The following is a 23,490-nucleotide window of genomic DNA, read 5'->3' as shown; positions in this document are numbered from 1 at the left end:
AGCGAAGGGGCCTGAGGGTGAGTTGGAGCAGTCGCTGCAAAGATTAAATTCACTCAAAATCGGAAATTACTTTAAAACAAAAAAGGAAATTAGATCACAAACTGCAGGGATAGGAATTCAAAGAAAGTGTATCTTCTTAAAGGACCAAATGCCAAAATAATAAACAGGCACGGAATTTAGAGATTGTTGCCCTTTCCAGAGCACAGTTTAAAGAAACGCAAAATAAAGGCCAGGTGCGTGGGTTATAGAGACAAGCCTATTTAAAGGGCGAGCTGATGTAAAGGGGCAGTCTTCCAGACACATCTTCTGGGAGAGGAAAAGGCCACAAAGAAGGAAGAGGGCCCATTGGCGATTGGATGGTGAAAGGGAAAAAAAGAAAAGGAAAAATTTGGTGTCCTGCAAGACAAAATAGAACCCCAAAGTTGAAGGACTTGGCAGTATGATAAAATATTGTGTTGTGATTTACTAGAAAACATATCCTGGCCTGTTTCTTACCCAACCATAGATTTTCAGTGTCAAAACTGGGAGAAATTAAATATCAATTAGGTTTTTTTTACTTGTGCAGTGACTCAGTCCTTTGTTTCCCCATGAAATGTTTGCATTTTTTTTTTTGGCCTTGACAGGAAAAAATAAACAAATTTTCTTAGTCTTCTCAGAAACCTTAGACAAACAGTCCATCCCCTATGGTCTACACCTGTGGTTCAGAGTGTGATCCGAGGACCCTCTCAGAGAGTCTTCAGGGCCCTCTCTTTTCCAACTGCATTTCTGTGCTTGGCTGGATCTCCTTCATATACCGCAGCCAAAAAACCATCACAGCAGACCAGTGTAGAAACACCTATGGGAACCCAGCTGTCTTCTACTAAACCAGATGATTTGAGTCACAGAATATAAAAAATATTGCCACTCTCCTCATCATTTTTTAGTTTTAGACAATAGAGTTATTTTTCATAAACAGTATGTTGTCTATATTAACATAATGGGTTTATTACTATTATTTTCAAATGACTGACATCTCATTTATGAATATTCTTTAAATAATTCCTGAATAAAATAGTAGCAAATTCAATCCAGTACTAAAGTAAGCTTTATCCCAGGATTGTTAACCTGTTGAGTATTATTAAATCTATTACAGTAACTATTAAATGTATTATAACTCCTCCAATTCATAAGGTAAAGGAGAAAGAAAAATATAAAATAAGCTTGGTACATGAAATTCTCAGTAAAGTTAAGAATGAAATGAGGATGAGTATTAATCTATTATTTGACATTTTCCTAGACATTCTAAAAATCCTGGCTTTGCCACTTACTAGCTGTGTAACCTTGGGCATGCCTCCATTTTCTCTACTATAAGATGGTATAATAGTATTATCTACCTTCTAGAATTTTTGTGAGCATTAAATGAGTTAATATATATAAAGTATTTTGAGAATATTGCCTGGCACATAGATGCTATATAAGATTTCGCTGTTATTACTTTTCTAGAAAATGAAATAAGAAAAAGATATGAGATTAAAATATTGGGAAGACAAAAAGTATCAATAAACGATGATTATTTGTAGATAATATGTGTGTCCACCCAGAAAATATAAGAGAATTAACTCAGAAGTTCTTAGAACCAATAAACATTTAACAGGGAGAGGGTAATGTAAGACTGCTGCATAGGTCATAAGTTTTTTTACCAATAACTAGTTAGTATCATCAGGAAAAACTTCCATTTATAAGTATTTAAGTGAAGAATAAAAAAAAAAATTAAGTACAGGCTTCCCTGGTGGCACAGTGGTTGAGAGTCCGCCTGCCGATGCAGGGGACATGAGTTCGTGCCCCGGTCCAGGAAGATCCCACATGCCCTGGAGCGGCTAGGCCCGTGAGCCATGGCTGCTGAGCCTGCGTGTCCGGAGCCTGTGCTCCGCAACGGGAGAGGCCACAACAGTGAGAGGCCCGCGTACCACAAAAAAAAAAAAATTAAGTAATATGAAGGAGTTAGATGACAAAAACTTCTAAGTTATACATAAAACATAATACTGTGTGGAGAGAGAGAACATATTTTTAGGTGTTTTTAATGGAACATTGTAAGAATGCCATTTTTTCTTAACTTATATAATTTGGACTTGATTCCAATTCAAATTTTATGTTCATCTAGAAGTATTAATGAACAAGAGATTCCCAAAATGTTTTGAGAACAAAGTATAATGAGGGAATACTGGCCACACCCAAGTACTAATATACTAATGAAAATAGCTTGGTACCAGTGCAGCAAAATAGACACCAATGACACAAATGAAGATCCAGAAACCAGTCCAAGTATATATAAAAATACGTAATGTGATAAAGATGGCATTTTCTAATCAATAGGGAAAGGTTAAATTATTTGTTAAACAGTTTTGGAATGGTTGGTAGATATTTTGGCAGGAAAAGTTAGATTCCTGTACTGCATCATATACCCAAATGAATTCCAGGGAAATTGAAAACGTTAATGTTAAAAATGAAACTGTATAAATACTAACAGAAAACAAAGAATTAGAAGGAAAAAAAAGTTCTAATTGCACATTAGAAGTAGAAACTATACTTATATGGGGAATCTAAAAAGAAATGATACAAATGAACTCATTTACAAACGAGAAACATACTCAAAGACTTAGAGAACTTATGGTTACCAGGGGGAAAGGGTGGGGGGAAGGGATAGTTAGGGAGTTTGGATCAACATGTACACACACTGTCATATTTAAAATGGATAACCAACAAGGACCTACTTTAGAGCACAGGGAACTCTGCTCAATGTTGTGTAGCAGCCTGGATGAGAGGGCAGTTTGGGGGAGAACGAATACCTATATATGTATGGCTGAGTCATTTGCTCGGCACCTGGAACCATCACAACATTGATAACTGGCTATACCCCAACATAAAATAAAAAGTTAAAAAAAATTAAAAGAAGTAGAAACTATGAAGTGTAAGATTCATCAATTGAATTACATAAAAATTAAGAATTTCTGTACATTAAATACTTACATAAATAAAATTAAAAGTAAATAGGGCTTCCCTGGTGGCGCAGTGGTTGAGAGTCTGCCTGCCAATGCAGGGGTCACAAGTTCGTGCCCCGGTCCGGGAAGATCCCACATGCCGTGGAGCGGCTGGGCCCATGAGCCATGGCCGCTGAGCCTGCGTGTCCGGAGCCTGTGCTCCGCAACGGGAGAGGCCACAACGAGAGGCCCGCGTACCGCAAAAAAAAAAAGTAAATAATCAATGATAAATATTTGTGACATGAGAAAGAATCTTTTAAATCCAAAGGAAGGATGTATGTTAAACAAAACAAATTAATATAAATTAGGAACAATATTATCCATATTTTGGGGGGAAAAGATCTATGAATAGAAATCAGACTGGAGGTTATACTCCAAAAATGTTAACAGTAGGTATCTGTCTAGAGCAATGCATAATTTTTATCTTCTTTGCTTTTCTGCATCTTGTGAATTTTCAAAAGGAATATGTGTTAATTTCATCATTGAAAATAAAACTTTAAATAAATTATAGCTGCTATATTTTGGCGTCTAACTTTCTGAGTAGAGGAATGGCGATCCGTTGTTACCTTTCTGCAAGTCTTGGAGCAGTAGAATCCGTTTCCAGGATAGTTAAAACTTGGAAATACAGTGTATGGTCACAAAAGTAGGAGACAAATCCAAGAAGAATTTATTTTCATGTTTTTTACTTACTTTTCCTGTTCTAAGGAGAATTATTAGACAGTAAATAGTGCTTTCTTGGTCTGTTTTGTTTCGGTTACAGACTTGAAGCAGCCAAAGATGACTATCGAATACGCTGTGAAGAGTTACAAAAGGAGATGTCTGAACTTCGGCAGCAGAACGATGAACTGACCACTTTGGCAGATGACGCTCAGTCTCTAAAAGATGAAATAGACGTTCTTAGGTAGACAACCTTCCCATCTTTGTAGAATCTCACACCTGTGATCCCCCAGAACAGTTCTGCCACCGATTTTACAAACTCTAGGGTCTTTGAGCACAGGAAGATGGGTTCAGATCCCAGTGCTGCCGTTTAGTCAACCTCTATGGAACCATTTTCTCATCTGTAAGATGGAAATAACACACATACCTACCTCAGACTGACATGTGGAATTAAGTGAGGTGATATTTGTAAGCACTTGGAACAGTATCTGGCAAATAAGTGCTGTATATAAATGTTTGTTAAATAGAAATTAACCTCTGGCCACCACTTCATACTTGCGTAGCTCTGAGCTTTTCTCATTACTACTCCTGTTCTTTAATTTTGCGTCCTTCAGTCACTTGGTCTTCCTCTTTCTCGGATACCGTCGCACCCACACACATGGCTCATTTCCTTGCTGGACTCAACTGTTCTCTCACTGGGCACCTCACTCCCTGCCACCTCGTTTCTGCACCATTCTGCTTGTGTAATCTATCCTCTGTTGGATCATTCCAACCATCTATGTTTTATGCGTTTGCTCTTTGAATGCTGAGAACAAACAGGGAAAATCACAGTGAGGTAGTTTTGTCCTACTGCAGACTAGTGATCTTACTCTCCACTGGTCCCCTCCCACTGGTCCACCGCTCTACTGCCCATCCGTATGGACCCCTCCCACTGGTCCACCGCTCTACTGCCCATCCGTGTGGGCTCCTCCCACTGGTCCACTGTTCTACTGCTCATCCGTAGATTGCTCTGTCTCCCGTTTCTCTCATAGCTGCTATGTATTTTCATAACTCTTCTCACCTGACTGACCCCACCACACCTCTCCTGTGCTTCAGTCTCAGTAGATGACATTGTCTCCTGCACTGAGGAACGAGGCCATGACCTATGGACCCTCCATGTGCTGTTTCTCCTGCATTCGCGCCCATCTTTTCTCTTTTGCTTCTAGAGTGCAGACCTGTTACTCGTCCTCCTGTCCAGTGCTATCCTTCAATGCTCTGGGTCTCAACCCTTCTTGCTTCTGCAGGGACTGTGCTACATCAGTTGTCATTTCCCTTCACATTTGAATCTGCCTCCTTAGCATACATTTATATGTTTCTATCCCTCTTATCTTAGAAAAAGTGAGAGACCTATTATTCTCTCCTTCCCTCCAGAACAAATTTAGATTACACAAGGTAAAGTTTACATTCTTTCCTTAACCCACTAAAATTCACCACTGCCTGCCCCACTGCTCCACCAAAACAGCTGTTCCTCTGGTCACTAATAACAGCCTAATTGCCAAATTATTTGGACAGTGTACAATTCATTTTGCTTTTGTGCTACATGTGACTCTGTTGGCTACCCCCTCCTACTTGCATTCCTTAAATTTTATAATGTTGTCTATTATAAATTTTGCTGTAATTTTGGTCATATTTTTGAACCTGCACAAAAAACTAAGCTGGACTCACCTTTGGTCTTATAATTTCATTAGAACGTGTTACTTCCTGGCAATCCGCTTGGTTTAGCACTGCCTACAGCAGCTTTACCATTGCGGATGTGTGTGTGATTTCTGGTTTCCCATCTCATTCTAGACATTCTTCTGATAAAGTGTCTAAACTAGAAGGCCAAGTGGAATCATATAAAAAGAAGCTAGAAGATCTTGGTGATTTGAGGCGTCAGGTTAAACTCTTAGAAGAGAAGAATACTATGTATATGCAGAACACAGTTAGCCTAGAGGAGGAGCTGAGAAAAGCCAACGCGGCTCGAAGTCAACTCGAGACGTATAAGAGACAGGTAAGGAGAGCAGCACAATTTCTTAACGCCGTTTCCAGCTGAGCTCTCCAGTGTAATGCTGGCTTATCAGAGTCCACTGACTTGTTTTCATGGTATTCGGTTTTTCACCTATGAAACTTAGTTCTTATCCAGGGCTTATTGGTTGGTCTCTATAGCAGATCCTTTTATTATTTATTATTTTTAATTTATTGTGTAATACTTGAGAAATACACAAAAGTAAAAAAATAATACAATAAATATCCATGCTTAATAAACAAAACACCCTCCCCCTCCTCATCGCAGTAACCACTAGCCTATTTTGTGGGTTTTGTGCCTACGCATCTCTTTATTCTTCCCTGTACATACACACACACATACATATATGTGTGTGTGTATCCCTAAAAACTTATAACACTTTTGACATTTCAAAACTTTATATAATGATATAGTGAAAGTTCTCTTCTGCGATTTGCTTTTGCTCAGTGGTATTTGTGAGATTTGTTTTGTTGATCGTTGTAGCTTTATCCCATTCACTTGTACCAATCTGTAGTATCCTGTTGAGTGACAATACCACATTTATCCATTTTTCTGGAGAAGGACATATAGGATGTTTTGTCTTTTTCTTTAATATTGCAAGAAAGGCCACTGTGAATAGTACTGAACGTGTCCTCTTCGATACATGTGTGGAAGTTTTACAACTATGTGGAATATCTTCCTTAGAGAGTCTTCATTTAATTAGATATTGCCAAATGTCCTCCACTGTGATTTTATTACCAGCAGGCAGTTTGTATGAATTCTTGTTGCTCCACATCATCACCAACACATAGTATTATCAGACTTGAAATTTTGCCAGTTGAAGGATGGATTTGAAATGATGTCTCCTTATGATTATACTTTGCGTTACCCTAATTGCAAATATATTTACTGATCACATTTCTTTTGTGAACTGCCTATTTTTATCTTTTATTCATTTTTAAAGTTGGATTATTTCTTTTATTGATTCTAAAAGTTCTTTATTTGTTCCTGGTATTAATCTTTTGTCACATGTTGCCTTTATTTCCTAGCAGTCTGTGACCTGTCCTTTTACTTTTATTGAGATTGATAATTTTAACATGATGAACTTTAAATACCTTTTTCTTTATGATTTGTGCTTTTTATAAAAAAATTTTATTGGAGTATAGTTGATTTACAGTGTTTTGTTAATTTCAGGTGTATGATTTGTGCTTTTTATGTCTCAGTTAAGAAGTCATTTCCTATATAAAGATGTAACACTAATCTCTGTTTTCTTTACAGAGGTTTAAAGTTTGTTTTGTACATTTAGGTCTTTAATCCACAAGAAATTGATTTTCATATAGGGTGTGAGGTAGGGATCCATTTGATATTTTTCGTCTTTGTGGACAACCAGTCAACCTAGCAGCTTTTATTTAATAATCAGTCTCTTCTGCGGTGCCCTACAATTCTATCTTATCATATATCTAAAGTTACCATGTTATATGTGGGTTTGTTTATGGCGATCTCTTCTGTTTCATTGGTCTGTTTGTCTACTCTAACACCAAAACACTCTCTTATCATCTATAGATCTTTAGTAATTTTGATATTTGGGTAGTACAGATACCCGCACCCTGTTCTTTTTCAAAATTGTTTGTCTATTCTTGGACCTTTCCGTTCCCTTTAAACCCCAAATCTTTGGAAATTGGAATTACATTGAATCTGTTGATCAGTTTAGGAAGAATTGACATCTTTATGACAGTAAATGTTCCTATCAATGAATATAGTATCTTTCCATTTATTTAGATCTTCAGTGTCTTTCAATTAAGTTTTATAATTTTCTTATAAATATCATGCACATATTATATTATAGTTACTCTTAGTACTTTATGTATCTGGTTGCTTTTGTAAATGCAGTTAGAAAAAGAAAAGATACCATTTTCAATGTGTTGCTCATTTATGTGATTAAATTGGTTTTTATATGTTGATTTTACAATCTTGCCAAATTCCCATATTATTTCTGTTTTTTTTTTTTTTTTTTGCGGTACGAAGGCCTCTCACTGTTGTGGCCTCTCCCGTTGTGGAGCACAGGCTCCGGACGCGCAGGCTCAGCAGCCATGGCTCACGGGTGCAGCCGCTCCGCGGCATGTGGGATCTTCCCGGACCGGGGCACGAACCTGTGTCCTCTGCATCGGCAGGCGGACTCTCAACCACTGCGCCACCAGGGAAGCCCACCCATATTATTTCTAATAATGTCTATTAGTTCTTTTGGCAGAAGTCATATTTTGTACAAATAAAAGCCATTTTGTTTCTTTCTATGGCATACCCTTTTTTTCTTCTTAATCAACATGGCTGACCTTTAGTACAGCCTTTAATAGAAGCAATAATAATAGGCAACCATTTCTTGTTGATTTCATACACAGTGCTTTAAATGTTTTACCAGTATATTGTAAGGATTGCTATAGGTTTTGTAGCCACCTTTCATCAGGATAACAAAATTTCATTGTATTCCTAATTTGCACAGGTGTTTATCTTAAATGGATGTTGAATTTAATCAGCTACACCTATTGAGAGACTCCTATGCTGCTGCTTCTTTCTATTAATCTGATGAATTATATTAATGGATTTCTATGTTTAAAGCATCCTTGCATTCCTGAGATAAACTTAGTTTAGTCATAGCAGATTTATTTGTGGTTTCACATAGTTAAATTTGCTTTGTTCATTTTACTTGGAATATTTTGCCTCTATGATTTGTCTACTTAAAGTTTTCTATCTCGTGCTTTCCTTGTCTTCTGATTTTGGCATCAAAATTGTACTAGCTTACGGGCTTCCCTGGTGGCGCAGTGGTTGAGAGTCCACCTACCGATGCAGGGGACACGGGTTCGTGCCCTGGTCTGGGAAGAGCCCACATGCCGCAGAGCGGCTGGGCCCATGAGCCATGGCTGCTGAGCCTGCGCGTCCAGAGCCTGTGTTTCGCAATGGAAGAGGCCACAACAGTGAGAGGCCCGCGTACCGCAAAAAAAAAAAAAAAAAAATTGTACTAGCTTAATATAATAAATTAGAGAAGTTTTAGTAGAGCAACCCTGTACACCATGAATGTCTGGCAAGTTTTTTTTGGTGAATACATTTTTTCCCAACATTTCATTATGAAAATTTTCAACATATAACAAAGTTGGACTGAGAAATTACCAAAAATAAATGTAGCCCAAAGAAACTATAAATGTGATTAAAGGGTATAAAATTAAAATAAGAAATGATTTAATTAGAGTTCCAGAGGAAAGAATGGAAAGAATTGTAGGACATTATTTGAAGGAAAGAATGGCTGAATATTTTTCAGAATTGATGAAGGACATCAGATTTAGTATTAACAGTGAATTACAAACAGAATAAATAAAAAAGAAATCTGCACTTACAATTATTGTAGTGTAATACACTAATTCTCTATCTGTTTCTGATCTGGAGCTTAATATATTTTATTTTTCAGTATAATATTTTTCTTTCTGCAGTTTCTCTTTGGGTGCTCTTTCAAACCTGCTTGATCATATTGGTGGTCTTTTATTCCTTTTATAATTTAGATTTCTTTATTTAAAAGTATCAAACCTAGTATTTTATGTCTGGTAACTCCAATTTGAAATCCTTAGAGGTCTTATTCTACTATTTTATTGTTGTTAGTGCTGTTAATGTTTTTCTGCTGACTGTTGTTCATAGTGTATTATTTCTTTAAGACTTTTGTAATTTTAGATTTTGCTCTGTCATTTGGCTCATCTTTACCTTTGGGAATACTGGGGACCTGGTTGAGGTTGTGTTTCTCCAGACAATGTATGTTTTTCTTATGCCAGATTTTCCACAGCATTACCAATCAGGACGACTTTAAATTAATTGCCTGCCTTAGGATTTGCCAGACAAGGCATGTGGTAAAAATTCAAGCATAAATCCATGCATTTGCAGGCTGTGGTTACACATTTTCAAGTTACACTTTTTAAAGCCCAGAACACTCACTTTAAGATGGGCAGGTTTCCTTATTGATTTTGCCAGCTGATGGATTTTTTTTTCCTAACCTACCTGTTTACTGACTCACCACCTTTTATTAGAGTCCGAGGTAGTTTAACAGCAGCCTGTCTCCCGATAGTTTTAAAGGCCTGGGTTCCTGGTATTGCCAGGTGGCATCTCACACTGCCCATAGCATCCTCACAAACTTCCTGCTCCACTTTTAACCCCTGAGGATTTCCCTTACTTTGTTATAAGCCTAGCGAGGCAGTTGTATTCTTTTCCCCTAGCATTTCTTTTGCTTCATGCTAAAAGGGTTCCCAGACTGCAGTTTCCTGTGTTACAGGAAGTGGAAGTCCTGTAGGTTTTCATAGTTTTGAACATTTGTTCCTCTGGATGATCTGGTTTTAGAACCCATAGAATCTGGGCAGATTTTTGTACCTGGTTCTCTCCATTGGGTTAGGCTCCCGTATCATGTGTATTTTTTTGAGTATTTTTTGGGGAGAGACTTTTCGTAGATCTGTAGACTTTTCATAGATCTGTAGAGAGACTTTTCATAGATCTGTAGAGACTTTTCATAGATCTGTAGAAAATAATAATAATTTCTAATGTTTCAAATTATAAAAATTAATGGTACCTTTCTATACAGGTAGTAGAACTGCAAAATAGATTATCTGAAGAATCGAAGAAAGCAGATAAATTAGATTTTGAATATAAGCGGCTAAAAGAAAAAGTTGACAGTCTTCAAAAAGAAAAGGATGTGAGTATATATATTAGGTATTTTGGTTTTGAGCAGTGCTGAGGTTAAGAAAATGATATTTAATTCATGTTTTGCCTACATTAATTTCTGCTTCTATTTATAAATTTGAAAATTTGAGATCTTTTTTTTAATTATAAAAGATTTACATTTGTGTTTCAGAAATAGATCTAAAATAAAAGATTGCTATTCTAATTTCTTTTTAATATATTTAACTTTTCTACCACTGTTGCTTCTTTTCCTTTGTCTTACTTGTGAATTTCTAGAAATTTATGTAGCTTTTCTGTTTTCTATATGAAGACACAATTCTTTTTGTTGTTCAGGATATTTTGAAGCTTTTTAAAATATTTTTACTTTGTCCTGATTTATGAATATATATGATTTATGAATATTTCAGCATATTTTGAAGCTTTTTAAAATACTTTTACTTTGTCATGACTTGTGTTGTTTGATCTTTTATGTTTCATGAAAAGAAAGTTATTTACATAATAAGGTACTCATTGTTAAAGATGGAGTAGGTGGTTTTGTTTCTTATGATTAACTGATAGGATCCTGCCTTGCTCGTAGTAGATACTCAATATTGTTAAACGGGAAAAAAATCGTGTAATCGTTTCCTTTTGTGATCTTTCTGTAGAAGGTCAAAAAGTGTAACATGTCCATGTTCACCACTGTTTATCATTCTATTAGGTAAGGCAAAGACCACTGATGAGTAAACTCGTAAAGCTTGAAGCTAACTTTCCTCATTCTTAATGTCCCTCCAGAGGTTAAGAACAGAAAGGGATTCTCTGAAGGAAACCATCGAAGAGCTTCGTTGTGTTCAGGCTCAAGAAGGGCAACTCACAACTCAAGGTAGCAACATTTCAGTAGCCCAAGCAAGGTTACTTATTTCTGATAGTATCAGGAAAAATATTAGATTCATTTTAAGATGATTGCGCCAAAGACGAGAACTTGAATTTGGTAAAGAGGCCATGAGATTGATACAGATTTTGAACTGTTACCCAGATTTTATGACTGTAGTTACGGGACTGGATTTACTTGCCTACTTTTTAATTTTAATTAAATTTAAATGTTTGGGTTTTATGAAATCAAAAGCATAAACATTTGTTAAATCATCTCTGTTAATAATACACCTGAAAAGTTTTTAGTGACCTCTTTAGAGGTGTATCAGACTTTATACATCAGTGATTTTTCTCGGCTGAGATGTGAGGTGGGTATCAATTCACTAAGGGACTTAACATCCAAAGTAGAAACCTTCTCCTTCTCACAGGAAAGGAGCAGCACTTAGCTGAGGGTTTACCTTCTACCACTCGAGGGATGCAGGACCTGGTTGCTGACTTACAGAGCTTCACCCTCTGTTCACTCCCACTCCAACAAAAGCCTCCTTTTCCCCTCCTCACTGCTTCTACCAAACCTGCTCATCTGCTCCATCCACCTTCAGCCCCCTCTGTAGTCTCTGCTGATCGTCTACTGATCACCACCTTTTCCAGCTCACCCAGCCTGCATACCAGCCATTTCAACTGTGTTCTCATCACCACTGTCTTTCCTTATCCTCTTGACTTATTTCAAGCCCTAATTAGTTTTATTCTGTACTCCAGATTACCAAGGCCAGCTAAAAAAAATTATGTATCTTTCTGGTTTTTTCCTTTTCTTTCTTGTTTACTGAGGTATAATTGACATATAATATTATACTCTTAGTTTCACATGTACAATATGATTCGATATTTGTATGTATTGCAAAATGGTCACTATAGTAAGTCTAGTTAGCTAACATCTGTCCCCATACATAGTTGAAAAACATTTTTTTCTTGTGATAACTTTTAAGATCTACTCTCTTAGTGACTTTCAAATATACAATACTGTATTATTATGTACACCATGCTATACATTACATCCACGTGACTTACTTATTTTATACCTGGAAGTTCGGACCTTTTGACCCCCTTCACCCATTTAGCCCACCCCCACACCCCAGCTCTCTTCTCCATAGCGGCTGCACCGATTTACGTTCTCATCAGCTGGGCGCAAGGGCTCCCTTTTCTCCACATACTCACCAACACTTGTTATTTCTGGTCTCTTTAATAATAGCTGTTCTAACAAGTGTGAGGTGATAGCTCATTGTGGTTTTGATTTGTATTTCCCTGGTGATTAGTGATATTGAGCCTTTTTCATGTACCTGTTGGCTATTTGTATGTCTTCTTTGGGAAAATGTCTATTCAGATCCTTTGCCCATTTTTAATTGGATTGTTTGGGTTTTTTTGCTATTGAGATATATGAGTTCTTTATATATTTTGGATATTAACCCCGATCAGATAACTGACTTGCAAATATTTTCTTCCATTTGGTAAGTTGCCTTTTCATTTTTTTCATGGTTTCCTGTGCTGTGCAGAAGCTTTTTAGTTTGAGGTAGTTCCACTTGTTTATTTTTGCTTTTGAGAAAATTATACATCTTTCTTGACTGTCCTCACCAAAAGACAAATGATTTCTGATCATAATTGGATCCTTGTTGCTGCTTGGTAGTCCTTTCATGTATCTCTAGTCAATTCTACATGAGTTTTCCCAAAATTTTGAGACTCTAGCCTTGAACCTTAATGCTTTAATTCTTAGGTCCTGTATCATCAAGAAAAGGGAGGCCATCTTATGTAAGCTTTCACGTGTTTCTTTATTACCTTTAAACCTTATTCATGTATATATCCTTTTTTTCTTTTAATATTTATTTATTTGGTTGCACCAGGTCTTAGTGGCAGCAGGCAGGCTCCTTAATTGTGGCATGCAAACTCTTAGTTGTGGCATGCATGTGGGATCTAGTTCCTTGGCCAGGGATCAAACCCGGGCCCCCTGCATTGGGAGCACAGAGTCTTAACCACTGTGCCACCAGGGGAGTCCCTCATGTATATATCCTTGAGCTAGCATTTTTGCTCTGAAAATTTACCCTATGAACTAAAACATCATTTATAATAGTGAAATTTAGAACCAACATAAAAGTTCAGCAGTACAGGAATGGCATTCTCATTCAACTGTATACTTTAGAGCCATTAAAAAGAATGAAGTATATCTTATATATGCCTGCCGTGGAGGGCTGGGTATGTTATATCATTAAGTTGAAAAAGTAGGTGGCACCATACATGATAAACATTCTTTTTTCAAAATTTTTTTTTAATTGAAGTATGGTTAATTTACAATGTTGTGTTAGTTTCTGGTGGTCAGCAAAGTGATTCATTTATACATTTATGTACATTCTCTTTTGTATTCTTTTCCATTGTGGTTTATTACAAGATATTGAATGTACTTCCCTGTGCTATACAGCAGGACCTTGTTGTTTATCTGTTTTATACACAGTAGCTTGCATCTGCCAATCCCAAACTCCTAATTTATCACCGCCCCCCACTCTCCCCTTTGTTAACCATAAGTTCGTTCTCTAAGTCTGTGAGTCTGTTTCTGTTTTGTAAATGTCATGATAAACACTCTTAGCAATCTAGGAATAGAAGGAAACTTCTACAGCCTAGTAAAGGACGTCTGTGAAAACCCTACAGCTGACCTCATACTTAATGATGAAAGACTAAATGCTTTTCCCTAAGATCAGGAACAAGGCAAGGCTGTTCAGTCTTGCCACTTCTATTCAACATGGAGGTTCTAGCCAGTGCAGTCAGGCAAGAAAAAGAAATAAAGGGCATCCAGAAAGAAAAAGAGGATGTAAAAAATCATAGATCTGATAAATGAGTTCAGCAAGGTCTCAATATACAAGGTCAGTATACAAATACCAATTATATTTCTATGTAGTACTAGTATACAATCTGAAAATGAAATTATAATAGTATGATAAAGAATAAACTGCTTAGAGATAGGTTTAACAAAGGAATGCAAGATTTCTACACTGAAAACTATGAATCATTACTAAGATAAATTAAAGATCTAAATAAATGTAAAGACATTCCACATTCAGATGTTGGAAAAAGCACTGTAGTTAAGACTACAGTTCTCTTCTTATTGGTCTAAAGATTCAATGCAATCCCAATCAAATTCTCAGCAGACTTTTTTGTAGAAATTGACAAGCTGATTGTACAATTTATATAAAAAAACGAAGGAGCCACTATATAACCAAAACAATAATCTTAAAAAATAAAAAGTTGGAGAACTTACACATTCTGATTTCAAAAGTTACTATAAAACTACTGTAATTGAACAGCATGAAACTCACATATGGAAAGACATAGAGATCAGTGTAGTATATACCACATTAATAGAATGAAGGGGAAAAAAACCACATGATCATCTCAACTGATGCAGAAAAGGCAACTGACAAAATCCAACACCCTTTCATCATAAAAAAACTCAATAAACTAGGAGGAGAACTAGAAAGGAAACTTCTACAACTTGATAAAGGCCATATGAAAAACCCACAGCTAACTTCATACACAGTGGTGAAAGACCGAAAGCTTTTCCTCTAAGATCAGGAATAAGACAATGATGCCTGCGACCAGCACTTCTATACTTCTGTTCAATGTAGTATAGGATCTTCTAGCCAGAGCAATTAGACAAAGAAAAAAAAATCTAAATTGTAAAGGAAGTACTAAAATCATCTCTGTTTGCAGATGACGTGATCTTATATGTTGAAACCCTTTAAAAATTACACACACACACACACACACACACACACACACACACAAAGCTCTGAGAACTAATAAAATGAATTCAGCAAATTTACAGGATATAAAATCAACCCACAAAAATGAGTTACGTTTCTATACACTAACAATGAACAATATGAAAAGTAAATTAAGAAAACAATTCCATTTACAATAGGATTAAAAAGAATAAAATACTTGGGAATAAATCTAACCAGGGAGACACTTGTACCTTGAAAACTACAAAGCACTGCTGAAAGAAATTAAAGAAAACCTAAATGGGAAGATATCACATGTTCATTTAAGGCTTAATATTGTTAAGATGACAGTACTACCAAAAACAATCTACAGGCGGCTTCCCTGGTGGCACAGTGGTTAAGAATCCGCCTGCCAATGCAGGGGACACGGGTTCGAGCCCTGGTCTGGGAAGATCCCATGTTCCGTGGAGCAAGTAAGCCCGTGAGCCACAACTACTGAGCCTGTGCTCTAGAGCCTGTGAGCCACAACTACTGAAGCCTGTGCATCTAGAGCCCATGCTCTGCAACAAGAAAAGCTACCGAAATGAGAAGCCCGCGCACCGCAACCAAGAGTAGCCCCCGCTCACTGCAACTAGAGAAAGCCTGAGCGCAGCAATGAAGACCCAACGCAGCCAAAAATAAATAACATAAATAAATTTATATTAAAAAAAACCCTACAGATTCAGTGCAGTCCTTATCAAAATACCAACAGCATTTTTTGCAGAAATAGAAAAACCCAGACTAAAATTTATATGGAATCTCAAGGGATCCTGAATAGCCAAAACAATCTTGAAAAAGAAAAAAAAAAATAGCTTGAGCACTCATACTTCCTGATTTCAAAACTTAGTATAAAGTTAGAGTAATCAAAACAGTATGTGTAGGTATAAGGACAGATATATAGACCAATGGAGTAGAATAGAGAGCCTAGAAATAAACCCTCACATATGCAATAAATTGATTTTCAACGAGAGTGTCAAGACCACTTAGTGGGGGAAAGGAAAGTCTTTCAAACAGATTGTGCTGGGAAAGCTGTATGTCCACATCCAAAAGCATGAAGTTGGACCCTTACACCATATACAAAAAAGGAACTCAAAATGGATCAGAGACCTGAATGTAAGAGCTAAAGCTATAAAATTTTAAAAAAACATAGAGGAAAATCATCATGATGTTGGATTTGGCAGTGATTCCTTGGAATTGATACCAAAAGCACAGGCAACAAAAATAATGGGTAAATTGGACTTCAACAAAATTAAAAACTTTTGTGTTTCAAAGAACACTTATCAACATAGTGAAAAGGCAACCCACAAGATGGGAGAAAATACCTGCAAATCATTTATCTGATAGATGATTGATGTCAAGAGTGTATAAAGAACTTCTACAATTCAACAACAAAAAGAAACTGCAAAAGTCCTTTGCAGTTCACAGACAAGCAAAGGACTTGAATAGACATTTCTCCAAAGAAGATATACAAATGTCCAGTAAGCACATGAAACAGTGCTCAACATCATTAGTCATTAGAGAAATGCAAAGCAAAACCACAGTGAGATACCACTTCACACCCATTAGGATGGCTACTATAAAAAAAGAAAGAAAGGAAAGTGACAAGTGTTGGTGAGGGTGTGGAGAAGTCGGAGCCCTCCTGCCTTGCTGGTGGGAACGTAAAATGGGTCAGCCACTGCGGAAGAGTTTGGTGGTTCTTTAAAAAGTTACCATATGATCCAGAAATTCCATTCCGAAGTGTATATACAAAAGAATCAAAGCAAGGACTCAACCACATCCTGGTATACCAATGTTCATAGCAGCATTATTCACAATAGCCAAAAGGTGGGAACAACCCATGTGTCCATAGACAGATACATGGATAAAGAAAATGTGATATGTATGTATAATGGGATATTATTTGGCCATATAAAGAAGTTGTGATAAATGGTGCAACATAGATGACTATTGAAAACATTATGTTAGGTGAAGTGAGCCAGACACAAAAGGACTAATATTGGTGTGAGGCGTCTAGGATGGGCAAATTCATTTAGACAGACAGAAATTGGGATTAAAGTTACAAGGAGCTGAGGGAGAAAGTAATGGGGAGTTACTGCTTAATGGTTCCAGAATTTACGTTTTGAGTGATGAAAGAGTTTGGGAATAGATAGTAGTGATGGTTCCACAACATAGTGCCTTAGCGCCAACATGGGACTTAGTGCCACTCAGTTGTACCCTTAAAAAGTGTTAAAATGATATAATAATAATGTTGTAAGGCAATCATGTAAGGCAAGTGTGACATGGTTTTTTACTTGAATTAAAGATTTTAGCTGTTAAAATTAATGCTCAAAGTAGGAGTTCATATAGGAACTAAAGGAGGTAGCTGTGCCCTCTCTTAACCTTGCACCCATGATTGTTTGTTTACAGGGTTAATGCCTCTGGGAAGTCAGGAATCTTCAGATAGTCTGGCAGCAGAGATCATCACACCTGAAATCAGGTAAGGAGATGGTGAAGGTCACAGCCACACTGCACAATATTCTTGGAGAAAACGTACTACTCTGTGGTATAGAGGACCAGTTCCTTTTCTTTATCGCTAACACTTTCAACGTGAACTCGAGGTTAGATGTCCATGATTTAGGATATTAGGGGCTTTCTTCAGCTGTCCCCACAGAGACTTGATTTCTCTCTTTGGGAGGACAGTGTCTCACATATACTCAGTAAACTAATATATCTGTGCTTGGGCATCCTCAGCAGACATTTAGCAGTGAAACCACGTGGCCCAAAGACAAAGGTTATGCTTAGCCATCAGCCTGCAAAATAATTAGTCCCAGGCTTCCCTGGTGGCGCAGTGGTTGAGAGTCCGCCTGCCGATGCAGGGGACACGGGTTCGTGCCCTGGTCCGGGAGGATCCCACATGCCGTGGAGCGGCTGGGCCCATGAGCCATGGCCGCTGGGCCTGTGCATCTGGAGCCACAACAGTGAGAGGCCCACATACAGAAAAAAAAAAAAAAAATTAGTCTCTAAGATTTATTACTCCAGTACAGGGAATGGTCTGGGAAAGACAGAATGTACAGACAGGAGGAAGCATCTCCTCATCTCTACTACTCTTCCCTCAGTAGTACCTTACATTTGTATTTAATCATAGCATTTAAAATATTCCATTTATTTCAATATATGCCTGGCTTTATGTTTAAGAATGAAAAATTGATAGGGAGGCACCAGCTGTCCATCAGAAGGTGAATGAGTAATCCTGAATATTGCTTTTACCTTTTTCGGGCTAATTTGCCCCCTTTTTAAATTGACACTAGCCTTGATCCTTCATAACATCGTTGGAGGTATTAACTAAAATAATGGTTGTGTAAAAGTTTTATAAACTGTGAAAGTTGCAATAGGCATTGAAATACTTATTGAATAAATGAAGACAAAGGTTTTTGTTGTTGGCATTTGTTTAAGAAGGACAGACAAAAGGTGTATAATGGAACACCAATTCTGGAAGCATCTTGTATACCTTTTACTTTTCTGCCATCTGACATGGTACTTTATTATTGGACCAATAAAGTTTGTTGAATGAATAAATACACTTATTTTTATGAATATTTATAAATAAATGGTTATGTCCAAAAAACAAATTTTAAGGAAGCTTATAGGTAATGCAGTTAGATTTTTAAGTTCTGAGACAAAAGAACAATGATAAAAATTCAACAAATAAAATGGTTTTTATTGAGTATTACTCAATACAAATTAAAATATTCTCTGTGGGGCTTCCCTGGTGGCGCAGTGGTTGAGAGTCCGCCTGCCGATGCAGGGGACACGGGTTCGTGCCCCGGTCCGGGAAGATCCCACATGCCGTGGAGCGGCTGGGCCCATGAGCCATGGCCGCTGAGCCTGCGCGTCCGGAGCCTGTGCTCCACAATGGGAGAGGCCACAACAATGAGAGGCCCGCGTACCGCAAAAAAATAAATAAATAAATAAAAATTCTCTGTGTCTAGAATATGTCTAGAAGAGCTATCAAGAAAATGAAATAGTACAAAGATGAAATTTCTCAATGTATATATAGACAATGGGTCAGTATTCTTGATGCATAATGAAATTTGCTCTTCCAGTTTGCAAAAATCTGTTAAAAGTGATGATTTTCACTGATGTTAAGGGTGTGGAGAAATTGGAAACCTCATAAACTAGGAGTAAAAGATTAAAGTGATACAATCTTTTTCAAGTGAGATATAATTGACATATAACTGTGTAACAACTTTAGGTATACAACATAATGATTTGCTATGTGTGTATATTGTGAAATGATTACCGTATTAAGTCTAGTTAATATACATAACCACACATAATTACCAAAAAATTTTTTTTCTTGTGGTTGTACAACTTTTCTTTTGAGCAGTTTGGCAGAATGTGTATGTTGTCTAAAAAATGTGCCTATCTTTTGACAGAAAAATTACTTGTCTGAGAATTAATTCTGAGGAAATACCCAAGGATATACACAAAAGGATATTTATAAAGCTAATCATTAATAACATGTTGAAGTTCAAAATTGGTAATAATCTAAATGCCCAATAATTGGGCATGAATTAAATAATGATCGTCTATATACTTTAACATGTCATTTAAAATATTAAAGTATAAAATTTAATGCTATGAAAAGATTGTGAAAAGTTAAGTGTAAATAGCAGATACCAGTGTAACAGGTACTGTGAGATTCATTTTTACAAGTGTTTGCATGTTTGTACGTATGCATAAAGTTAGAAGGCTGTATTTCAACAGTAATTATTTTGCACTGCAGGGTTATGGAGGGTTTGTATTTTCTTCTCATTTATCTTTTTTTCACCCTGCAATGAGCTTGTTTTACTTTGTAATTGACAAATATGATGAAGTCATTTTTTTCAGTTTACAAAATATATCAAGTTCTGTGTAACTGCTTGAGTTGGGTTACAGATTTGACTCTCATCTTTTCAATAGAAAAAGTTAAAGTATTTTATAAGGTTTACAGTGTTTACAAAATAAGAGCAGAATGTTTTTTTTGTGTTTGATATTCGCTTTTTTTTCTTTTTCCATGAGAAGCACAGTTTTTCATAGCATCTGGTATGGATAGTAATATCTTCTTCATGCGGCCCTCTAGAGATGACCCTCTCTAACATAAAGGACGAATTCTATCTTCAAGACGTATATCTTCAATGATATTGTCATGTGAATTAATGTTCAATTATATCATCCCTGCAGTATTCACAGTGGCAATTTTTGTGTGGCTGTTGCTTTTAGCATCCCTCAGTGTAAGCATTTGGCATCACGCAAAGAGCCCAAAACAATGCAGTCCAGTAACCTGGCTCTGATAATCTGTCTTGTTACAAGACTACAGGTTTACCGTATCTACAGGAATGGATGGACTGCATGTCTTGAAGGCATTCTTCGTTGAATGTTACATCTTGCCACCAAATTATTGGTAATGTAAGAGCATAGCATTAGAGATGATGTTTTGTTGACGAGAATCAAAGAACAAATACCATAGGTGCATTCACAGCTTAAGTGCTTAAATCATTCACAGCTTAAATGCTTAAATCAGAAAGGAAATAGGATTTTGAAACCTCATTCATTACAAGTCATGCTGTATGGGGATTCTGTTATCTTCAGATTGTCCATTCTAAAAAGAAAGTGCTTAAGACCTGAAATGTAATGTCTCAGCCAGTTACAACAGGAGCTAAATTTTTTCCAGGTACTTTGTTTTTCATTTCTGTTCTATGTATTAAATCTATAACAGTGCATAGCTGGATTTTGATAACTACGTTAATCTGTTTTTCTTCTGCTCTCAGGGAGAAACTTATTCGTCTTCAGCATGAGAATAAGATGTTAAAAATTAACCAAGAGGGTTCAGACAATGAAAAAATCGCCTTATTGCAGAGCCTTCTAGATGATGCCAGCCTACGCAAGAATGAACTGGAGACAGAGAACAGGTAGGAGGCATGTGGCAGCAGCTTAGACACCGGTTTTCTCTATTTACCTTGATTTTGATTCCCTTAAACAAAGGTTTGAGTTGTGGTTTGAAAAGTGAAAGTGTGTTATTCCATTTCATTTCAAGAGTACTTTTTTCCACTTACGGGCAAATTTGCCCAAAAGTATAGTCTCTCTGTAATAGCATTCCCGTCTTTAGCTCTTGTCTTCTGGCAAAATGATACCAAAGTCCTACCACTTTCCCTTTTTAATCACTAATTAAAACTAGAGGATTAAAAAAAGTCACGATTTATTCACAGTCTTTCGAGACAATTTTACTTCATAGTCATGCTTATATTAGTAGAGTTTACCCTGTTTTTACAAGCTAATGTTTCAAAGAATTGACTGGTATGAGGAAAACAGTAGGATCCATCATGATTCAATCGATAGGGCTTTTTTTTTTTTAATCTGTTATTTCTTGTGACTCTGATAGGAAGTCATCCATTTTATGAACAATTCAATTATTTTGAGAATTTAGAATCTGCAAATTTAACAAAACATCACTTTTCTGCTTGTAAGTTTTAAGAGTGTTGCAGTAGGCAGTTTGTCCAAACTACTTTTAAACCAGTAGCTTGTGCTGGCAAGGGCTACTTTTATGTTTTATTGTGACAATCCTCTCATTCTTTTCCTTTTTGGAAATGTTTCTTAAATACCAGACCTATGATGTCTTTTCTTTTTCTTAGAGCTGTGATATTCTGTGATTTGTGAGGGATTTGACAATTTTATAAATAGTTTCACAGTTTTTGTGATATTACAGATTCTTTGCTTATTCTGCCTGATTGATTTGGCATTTCCCAGGTGTGAGTCAGTCTTGAGAGTCAAAATTGTTACGATAGTTTTACATATCCTACCCTTCTTCCTGTAACTTTAATTTTTAAAGCTGCTGAGGGAGAATCAGCACACTGTAAATACCAGGGTGATTATTAGAGCATAATTAAGCATAAATGTAAGGAGACATTTTTATATCATTTCTTAGGAGCATAGATAATGAATACTTTTTTAAAATACTTAGAAAAAGTGGAAAAAGAGAAGGAGGAGGAATGGGAATTGTAGAAAACAGCAGGCAGTCATGCAGAGCCCATGGTGAGGGCACCTTGAGTTACCCCCTTCATCCTTGGCCTCCACTGTCTTTTAGCATCTTAGTGGGGAGAGCCTTCTCCCAACACTAATTTCTTATCAGTGAATCAACACCTACAACGTTTTCTGTAACACTTTGCCTTGTTTGTCACAGACCTTACAGCTATTACTCTTTCTCCTTCAAAATAGAACAGCTAGCTGTCATTCGTAGAGGACTCGTGCATGTAGATGACTGGTTACCTCCTAAATCCCTGTTATTCACAGCTGTGTTTGTTTATTAAATTACAACACTGATGATAACTTACCTTTAGATTATAGCCATCTGTGGGTATTATGATCTGTAACAGTAATACTAGTAATACGAGCAGCTAACATTTATTAAACTGCTGTTCCAAACATGTTCCAGCGTTGTTCCAAACATTGTGCTAAGTGTTTTAAACATGCGGTCTTACTTTATTAAAGTTTTACACATGTAGGAATTTGGGCTGAGACCCAGGCTACCAGACTCCAAAGCCTCTACTTAACCTCTTTCTTGCCAGTTTATCTTCTGCCACATTTATAAAACGTTTTTTTCCCTGTCTTCTCCTCACAGGATGCTTTACTCTTAAGTGAGTTATCATAAGTTTGTTCTTACTGAGTTTAGTAAGTGTTTACATTACCTGGTCTGTACCTTAACCTCTTACTCTTTGACAGCACTGGGTTAGCACCAAGAAAGCAGAGTTTCAGTTCTACTTAGTCTCATAACTGTACGACCTTAAATACTATTTGCTCACCACCATATGTCACCTTAGAAGGAGAGGTTTGTAGTAAACCTCCAAAGTCCTTTCCAGTTAGTTTTCCCAACAAGTTGGTATTTGTTAAAATCTGTAACACCTGTTGAACTCAAGCAATGTAAGGAGAGGCATGAAGGGTCGAGAGAGGAGCCGTACTGGAACGGCTTGGGGAGCTCTCTGGAAGCACGCGTGATCTCCTTCCCTTCCCTCTCAGAGTAGGTTGTGATCTCAAGCTCACCCTCTCCCTACACCCCCTTGACAACTATATGTAATTAGACTTGGATTAAAATGTTGATTAACTAAACCCTTGAAGGGGGAGAAAGAAAGTAGAGGCATTTATAGAGTACCTGCTATGTGCACACCCTTTATATATTATCTTACTTAGTTTTCTAAACAACCCCATGAGGTCAGCATTATAATCCTCATTTATTTTGTAGTTGAAATATTTTTGTATATATTTAGATATATTTTTATAGGTTCATACATGTGTGTGTACATGTATGCTCCATGCCTTAATCGATATGTTAGACTATGTTTTATGACATTTATGATGGCCTCCACCTAGTAACAATATTTTTTGACTGATTAATTTCAAAAATGTCTAAGATGGATAGTTGAAA

The 23,490-nt window shown here is 36.7% G+C and overlaps 1 protein-coding gene across 4 annotated transcripts in view; it reads left to right on the top strand.

Moving 5' to 3' along the window:
• HOOK3 (hook microtubule tethering protein 3) overlaps nucleotides 1–23,490 on the top strand; it is a 128,656-nt gene that overhangs the window by 52,657 nt on the left and 52,509 nt on the right. For all 4 annotated transcript variants that reach the window (XR_010939477.1, XM_067721445.1, XM_067721446.1 and 1 more), the window contains exons 10-15: nucleotides 3,778–3,918; nucleotides 5,502–5,703; nucleotides 10,307–10,417; nucleotides 11,176–11,263; nucleotides 17,460–17,529; nucleotides 20,843–20,983. Coding sequence is in view for 3 of the 4 variants with exons in the window: in XM_067721445.1 (XP_067577546.1) it covers nucleotides 3,778–3,918; nucleotides 5,502–5,703; nucleotides 10,307–10,417; nucleotides 11,176–11,263; nucleotides 17,460–17,529; nucleotides 20,843–20,983 (753 nt within the window). In the remaining variant the exon portion in view is untranslated. The remainder of the gene's footprint in view (nucleotides 1–3,777; nucleotides 3,919–5,501; nucleotides 5,704–10,306; nucleotides 10,418–11,175; nucleotides 11,264–17,459; nucleotides 17,530–20,842; nucleotides 20,984–23,490) is intronic.

The sequence above is a fragment of the Pseudorca crassidens genome, chromosome 21 (genome assembly GCF_039906515.1).
Source record: "Pseudorca crassidens isolate mPseCra1 chromosome 21, mPseCra1.hap1, whole genome shotgun sequence".
NCBI lineage: Eukaryota > Metazoa > Chordata > Mammalia > Artiodactyla > Delphinidae > Pseudorca > Pseudorca crassidens.
Note: the sequence above shows the minus strand (reverse complement) of the source record. Positions and strands in the feature narration are given on the sequence as shown.